At 33.6% G+C, this 8,065-nt stretch overlaps 1 protein-coding gene across 1 annotated transcript; it reads right to left on the bottom strand.

The window, feature by feature from the left end:
- Positions 1-277: 277 nt before the first annotated feature.
- LOC143614403 (uncharacterized) lies at positions 278-6,071 on the bottom strand. The gene is made up of 12 exons (XM_077087852.1): positions 5,947-6,071; positions 5,128-5,223; positions 3,692-3,775; positions 3,550-3,624; positions 3,369-3,449; positions 3,170-3,309; positions 2,066-2,242; positions 1,802-1,970; positions 1,650-1,733; positions 1,477-1,576; positions 560-735; positions 278-477 (listed from the first exon to the last, which is right to left on the bottom strand). Exons 1-12 carry the CDS (start codon positions 6,067-6,069, stop codon positions 295-297), a joined length of 1,488 nt encoding a protein of 495 aa, XP_076943967.1. The 5' UTR covers positions 6,070-6,071; the 3' UTR covers positions 278-294.
- Positions 6,072-8,065: the final 1,994 nt, after the last annotated feature.

The following is an 8,065-nucleotide window of genomic DNA, read 5'->3' as shown; positions in this document are numbered from 1 at the left end:
TGGGAGTCAAAAAGTTCTATAAAACGTTGGTAGAAAAAAAATGTGAATGAAAGATCCCATCCGTCGCGGGTTCTCAACCTAACCTTAGTACCGAAATGGGTTCTTTACAAGAAAGAATTACTTCTACAAAAGAAGGGTCCATAACTTCTATAGTTCTATTCAAGTTGTTTAAATGTAGAATTATAAGATAAAAAGATAGATCTCTCTTTCTTCGAGAGAAATGAGATTATCACGGATACAAAACATTCAATTAAAAAAATTAACCAAATTTCCTGACTAGCTGAACTCGGATTATTAAATTTTCTTGGCGATCAAAGCGACGTTTCTGGGCGATATATTTGGATTAAAAATTGGTAGCATAACTGCTTCGATTGAGTCGCCTTGTTCTTGAAGGAATAATAACCGATCAAGGAGAATTAGTGTTTCCAAAACCGGACCGAGAGCTGCTCTGAGTGACCAATATGGTCCTATAACTCCCTGCAACATGAATAATAATATCATTATGATCAATTTTATAAATATCATGTGCAAACAGATCAACCAAATCTAATATACATACTACAAATGGTTCGGCCTCCTTCCAAATGCTTGCGAAATCGATATTGTGCGGTTGGTTGAGATTGAGACGATGCAGTCCACTCTGGCAAAACTTTTCGAAAAGTGTACATGTGTCAGCATCTTCTTTGTTTTCACTAGTAGAATCCGGTTTACACGAAAATCCGTTTGTAGCCAATCCTGCAAAATCGAATTTTTAAACCAAACTCACCACTAAATTCTCTTGAAAATTAGCAATTTACATAAATTTGTTTGTTTAATAACAAACGAACGAGCATGAAGAAAAAAAATTGTTTATTTAGTTAAGCGAATGATCATGAACAGTTCTCTTTCATTAATTTAAATTCATTTATGCTCGTCCGTTTGCATTCACTTATGTTCGTTAGTTTGGGTTTATTTAAGTTCATTCTTTTATGTTTGTTGATATATACATTGAAACTTTTAGGCCCCTTACAATTTACTATAGTATAAATGGCCTTTTAAGCCCAACACATTGTTATTCAAGTTTACTTTTAATTCGTTTGCTCAATTATGTCCGTTCGTTTACGCTCGTAAACAGTTCGTTTTTATTAACGAACAAGCATACACCAACATGAATAAGTTCACGAAAAAGAAGACCCCGTTCATTTAATTGTTCATTTTGATTGTTTGTTCGGTTAAAGTTATAAGAGCAAAACACAAACAGGGTCAATACATCTTCGTTACCCTCAATTTATTCAAAATCTACTCAAAACAAATGTTGAAAATTGAATCGAGCTCAATAATTAACTTATCAAGCTTGTATTAAATTACATTTTAACCCTTTATGTGCGCGTATGTATTTACATAATCCATACTACATAGTCAAATAAAGTCAAACGGAACTAGAAAGTATTGAGTTGATTAATAATATGATATACTTTTATAGAGTAAGAATGCAACCGTTAATCCTAGAACTCTGTTGTTGGCGGCGCAAAGCCTTCCCTTGCCTCCCTATTGTAGGGCTTCCGGTCAACGTCTCTGGAAAATATCTAGAAAGCAACTACAAGAAGACCAAAGTAAAGTCAAGTCAAGTCAAATCAGAGTCAAAATCAAATTAGTATAATGAAACATACCATTTGAAAGGCGGCACGAAAACCATGTAACTCAAAATTATGGAGACCAGCATCTTTTTCCATAACTTTCCATCTATCTGCACTCTGGTATATATGAATTTGATTATTTCGAAATTATGCATTTTCATGAAACAGTAAAGATGTTTAAATACCTGACAAGCAAGATCCCGTGAAGTTCTTCCAAGATATAAACCCGTCGATTTAACACCTTTACTGATAGGAAAACCACATAAGGCGTTATTATCTTCTTCCTCTGATAGCAAGTTATAACAACAGCCAATGCTAACTACAGCTTTAACTTCTTGACTTTCCAAAAATGCCCTTCAAGATATAAGCATCATCTTTTTTAATAATCATTTGACTAGATTGTCAAGCTAACTTAGTATATTTGCAACTTTTCATTTTCATGGTCTTACCGGAGCATAGTTACAGACAGATCTCCACAAGCATGAAGACCGGTGAGAAGCATAGGACACGTGTCGGCTGTTGATTGTTTGTGTTCATCGTTCGAGTTAATCAATGTTTTCAACATGTCTGAGGAGAGGACACGGCATGTAACTGTTTTGGGAATTGTTACACCTTTTCCTCCTAAACTAACAAAAGTTGCATATGATTACCATCTTGTGTTAATATAGATTTAATATAAGTTATAATTTAAGGATAATGTATGTGTAGAGTGAAGATCACCCAAGTAAGTAACTTTATGTAACTACATGCTTTACAGGCCACCAAAGTATGTACTCCATTTCTCTTTACCAAATTGAGCAAAAAAAACATGTTTGGCCCTTGTAAACGATGCAGTCAATATCGCTGATATATCGGTAATCGGTCCCTTGGTAAAATATCGGTCCCAATACTATCGGCGATAATAACCGATATTTGACCAATATATCACTAATTTTCCCGATGTCAGTTTTTGAAGTCTTAATTGTCAAATTCCACTTGCTACATGTTTTGTAAGTTGCAAAAGGTTAATTTGTTGATAGTAGGAGAGTATACTGAATTGTTAGTGTTAAATTGCTATATATATAAATTCTGCATGATATTAAAATTACCGAAATTTCACCGCGATAACCGATATCTCAAATATGGTTCCTTGACCGATATCTGATATTTTTCCGCATTAACTGCATAGATTGTAAATGACAAAAACACCCTATTTTCTTTGCATCAAACAGTTGCATTTTCATAGATTGATACAAGGGTATTTTCATCTTTTGAGAATCATTACAGCATTTTTGTCATCAGATTAATTAGTACCAAATAGAGCAAAAAACATGTCAAGCTATTGTAAATAACAAAAACCTATTCTCTTTGAACCAAATAGTTGCAATTTCAAAAATCGATACAAGTGTAGTTTGTCTTTTAAGAATGACAACGGCATTTTCGTCACCAAACCTTTTTTTTGCCATATTTGGTTTAAACAAAACTGGAGATACATTAGGTGGCATATAAAGTAGTTTCAATATACGAATAGGCACTGCATGCATTATCCCTACATTTATTATCTTATAAAATACCTAGATTTACGCATCTTGGCTTCATAATGTTTCTTAATCCGCTCTGCACGCTCATGCGTGACCCTTCCATGATGAGAAGAAGCATCAATTGCAATTACAGATAGTTGGTACTCGAAAGAGAGTACTTGTGACAGATAACCCTACGCAAGTGTAAGTCAGAAAGCGTAAATCATAAATTTAAAAAACAATATTAGTTTACCTGGCCTGCACCTAAGTCTATTACTGTATTAGTTTCAACATCTCTTGCTACTGAACTAACAACAGCTGCAAGAGCTTCTATCTGTACAAAAAATATTACAAAAAAGTTCAAATCCAGTGTTTAATGATATTAAATTATTAATCATCCATAACTAATAAAATAAAATGCATGTGTTGCTTACTTCATGTCTTTTCTTCTGATTCATGCCTTGGGTTATAACACTATTAAGCAAAGCCACCTGCATATTTGGTAAGACCTGCAAAAAATTAAAGAGTAAATTATCGCTCATATATTTTTAATTCTTACATAATTAAATACAATACCTTCTTCAAATCTGCCTGCTCACGAGGAAATGCAAGAGAACTCAAGGTAGTTATAAACTGTTTCAAGGAACAAGGCCAGTGTTCCTGTAACCATGTGCAAAAATAAAGCAATTATAGTTATTAATACTGAAGTTTCTAAAATATTAATCAACCTTAAACACAACACAGTATTCATAAATTAGTAAATTTTAGCATACATTATAAAAGATTTGAAAACAATTAGAGATCAAATGCAGGTGCCAACTAGAATAATTGCTGGTCAAATTAACAGTTTTAAAATATGTAAGATTTCAACCACATGTAGCAGATAAAGATTTGAAAAACATTGTAATCTGAATACCAGTAAACTATGTAACATTTAGAGTGGGTTTGGCTTGCAGAATTTGTTGGAATTGGATGTAATTCCATTAAATTCCTTCTTAAAAGAATTCAAGAATCCTTCTAAAATGGAACAAAAGTAAATGGAATCTCTGACCAATTCTCCAAATTCCAATTCCTTTGAAAAATTACAATTGCTTCGAAAAGATTCTGTGAACCAAACGAGCCCTAACAGTGTTGTAAAATCGGAATTAGTTGGCAGCTAGTCGCTAATCGGTGGGTTACTGATTAACTTTTTGCTAATCGGTGTCATTAGTTGGTAGTCGGTCAAATCAGTAAAAAATCGGCCCAAACTCAGTCAAAATCAGTCTAAACTCGGCCAACTCAGTCAAAAATCGGACCTTTTTTCTAATTTTATTTATTTTCTGAAAGCCAATCGAACCTAGGTTTTCTCATTGATATGTTATGTTTAAGTTTAATTGATTACGTTTGAAGTATTTATGTGGACAATTATATGTAACTTTCCAAAATTACATATAAAATTCCAATCCAATTAATCGCTACTCAGTGCACCACCACCCGACTAACGAGTTCTATCAAAGTGATAAGTGATAAGTGCCAGCTATAATAATTGCTTTTTTAAATTCCTAATTAACTGTTTTAAAATAAGTATGAGTGTCCATCTATTTAATCAGTAAAATTGCACCAATAGGTAGCCGATAACAGTCTAAAAAACATCATAATCTAATTACCAGTAATTATAGAGGTGTAATGTAAACGAGCCAAGCCAGGCCCGATCTCAACTAGGCTCGAGATCAGCTCGTTTTGACTTATGAGAGCTTGATCTCAGCTCGTTTCGAGCTATTTTTCTAAATCGCAAGCTTGGCTCGCGAGAAGTTTTTTCAAGCTCAGGCACGGCTCAATCTCGTGTAGTACTTTAAACAAGCCAAAGCTCGGCTCGAGCTCGGCTGTGCAGTGAGAATTTAATGCATAGAAGTCTAAAAGAGGTAAAACTTTAAAACACACAAGACTCGATGAGCCTAAATGAGCTTCCCATACAAGGCTCAAACTCGGGCACGATAACTAAACAAGCTTTATTTGATAATAATAATAACAACCTGAACAAATCCAGATGGAATTTGAATAAGATTCTCGATCGGTTCATCGCGAAGACAATCAATCCATTCTCTATCAACAGCTTCCCACAGTCTATGCTGTAAGTGTTAGCATCACATCGTTAGAAACATACAATATACTAACTATTATCATTATTATACTGCTTTTGAACTAGAGTAATTATTATTATTATTATTATTATTATTATTATTATTATTATTATTATTATTATTATTATTATTATTATTATTATTATTGTTGTTGTTGTCACTCTACTTCATTTTTTGTAGTGTAGTTACTCTAGCTCAAAGCAGATAAGTAATAATAATAACTTATTAATAATAATAAGAATTATTATTATTATTTATAATAATAATAATAATAATTCTTCTTCTTCTTCTTATTATTATTATTATTATTATTATTATTATTATTATTATTATTATTATTATTATTATTATTATTATTATTATCGTCACTCTAATTCATTTTTTGTAGTGTAGTTACTATAGCTCAAAGCTGATAAGTAATAATAATAATAATTACTATTCTGTTTTTTAACTAGAGTAATTATTATTATTATTATCACTCTACTTCATTTACAGTGTAGTTACTCTAGCTCAAAGCTGATAACTTATAATAATAAATTAATAATAATAATTACTATACATGTACAAAAACATGATAATTAGTTATAGGTTTATAATAACACGAAGCATTTAATCGTTAACTTCCGTTAAGAACAGAAGTTAATTAAGTTGCACGCTAATTAATATTGAAATTGAACAGTAACGGCAAAATAACGGACGGAGTTGAAGTACCGTTAGAAAATTAACGACGTGAGACTGCCAGAAGAAGCTGGAAGGTTTGATGAAATGAATAATGGCGCGAATCCATTCTAGGGTTTCAGTTGCAGTGGCGCATGAGTACTTGCAGTCTGCCATTGATAGTGGTGGTTGAGAAGATTGGAGTTAATAATATTATTGGGCTTAAGTGGGCTCATAGGGAGGTATTGGGTTAGTCCAATAAGTTATTCTTTCTTAATGGGACGTATTTGAAAGGGTAAGAAGTAGAGGTGCACAAAACACCCCGTTCGGAATCCGACCCAGAACCGGTTTCTACCGTACCCAGCCCGGGTACGACCTGGCCGGTATTGGGTTTCTCTCTGGACATGTACCCGGAACGGGACCCAGCCCCGACCCGATGGAAGGCCGGAATCGGTTCCGCCTGTACCCGGTCAAAACCCGACCCCACCCTACCCGAAACCTGGAAAAAACCTGGTTAAATACCCGACTATAACTGGAACCGGTTCCTACCCGACCTGGTTTTGAATTTTATTGACCATACTTGAAGCTGGTTCCTACCCGGTTCCGGTTCCGGTTCCGGTTCCTTAAAGATATTCGATTTGTGCACCTCTACTGAGAAGTAGAGGTGTACAACCCCGATTTTTCTCAAACCTGTTCGGTTTAAAAAAACTGGTTTAAGAGCATGAATGTTCAAACTGGTAAGAACCGATTTAAAACCGGTTTGGTAGTTTCAAAAAAGGAAATCGGTAATAGAACCAGGGGGCTGGGTCGGTTTGGCTGAAACCGGTTTTTTGATCAAACCGTTTAGGGTCGGATTGTAGTGAACCGGTTCCAAACTGTTATGTTGTACAACTCTACTGAGAACCATAAGCCCATTTGTAATATATAAAATGTATTTTTATAAAAGTGTTGATTTGAAATCTTTCACTCCCTCACAATCACCGTTACCATTGTCATCAACACCTCTGCTACATTCTGTCTCTGCTACCACGGCCATCACTGCACCCTCGTCGTTGCTACCACCACCAACATCATTTTCGTTGCCACTGCTACCACCGCATTTCAACATTTTTAGCAAGTTAAACATCAAACTTTGAATCTTTTGTCAACTAAATGCATCACAAAATTCAAAACCTTAGATGAAATTTCATTTTATTTAAGGTTTCATGAAGCACGTACAAAAGAATAGGAAATACACAACCTATGGGATGTTTACATGTTGTGACCCCATATCACTTTGGTGTACCTCTTTCATGTTTATACATATATGTCACATTCATAAATATATAACAAGTATCAGGTTCTGCTCAACGTACTCGGGGGTCTAAAACAAACTAAAATATTTAAACCTTTTTTTAATGCATATAATACTAGAAAGTATCCAAAAATTATGAAATATAAATGAATGAAGTGATAATAAATATGAAATAAATACTTCTCTTTAGCTTGTGCTCTGTCAGTAAGTTACTAATTCTAAATAATGTTTATGTTTAAAAAATCCATAATATGTATCCCGTATAAGTTGAAAAGGTGAAGAAGGTACATGTACATTGTAGTACACAATAAGTTGAAAAGGTGAAGAAGGTACATGTTCATTGTAGTACACAATAAGTTGAAAAGGTCAAAGAAGGTACATGCACACAATGAGTTAATTACAAATGTGTTGATTTAACAAACCATATCAGCCCACCATTATTCCAAAGCTGTTTAGTGTTTACCCCAAAAGAAAAAATTATAAAAACCCTTGTGTATTACCTTTCTATATCTCATTAATTTTACATATACAAACTAGCTTCAAAATACCATACATATACATTTTTCAAATATATTTTTATTTTATGATGATTTTAATCTTGTTAATACATCTCAATTTGTTATCAGCGACTCCATGTTATAAATTGATCGACCTACAACTGGGATTCTTTCACTCTCTAAACCAGATGAATTGGCTTCAAGATTATCCGTTAAATGATCAATACTCTCAGAAATGACTGAATTTGGTGATTGCAAATCATCGATCTCTAAAACAAAAATAAAAAGCGTCCATTTTGATTTTGGTGTTTGATCTTATAGTCTGTTTTCTTAAAATACTGAACAATCTTCTAAAAACAGTTAGGCTGAGGGGTGTGGGGCT

The sequence above is a fragment of the Bidens hawaiensis genome, unplaced genomic scaffold (assembly GCF_021521415.1).
Source record: "Bidens hawaiensis isolate Kalapana, Puna unplaced genomic scaffold, B.hawaiensis_p1.1 tig00039994_1, whole genome shotgun sequence".
Taxonomy (NCBI): domain Eukaryota; kingdom Viridiplantae; phylum Streptophyta; class Magnoliopsida; order Asterales; family Asteraceae; genus Bidens; species Bidens hawaiensis.
Note: the sequence above shows the minus strand (reverse complement) of the source record. Positions and strands in the feature narration are given on the sequence as shown.

Coding starts and splice junctions, on each gene's coding strand:
- LOC143614403 (XM_077087852.1), bottom strand. CDS start 6,069: ATGGCAGACTGCAAGTACTCATGCGCCACTGCAACTGAAACCCTAGAA. Junction 3,450..3,549: donor ATCAGAAGAAAAGACATGAA/GTAAGCAACACA, acceptor TTTTTTGTACAG/ATAGAAGCTCTTGCAGCTGT. Junction 1,577..1,649: donor TTCGTGCCGCCTTTCAAATG/GTATGTTTCATT, acceptor GTCTTCTTGTAG/TTGCTTTCTAGATATTTTCC.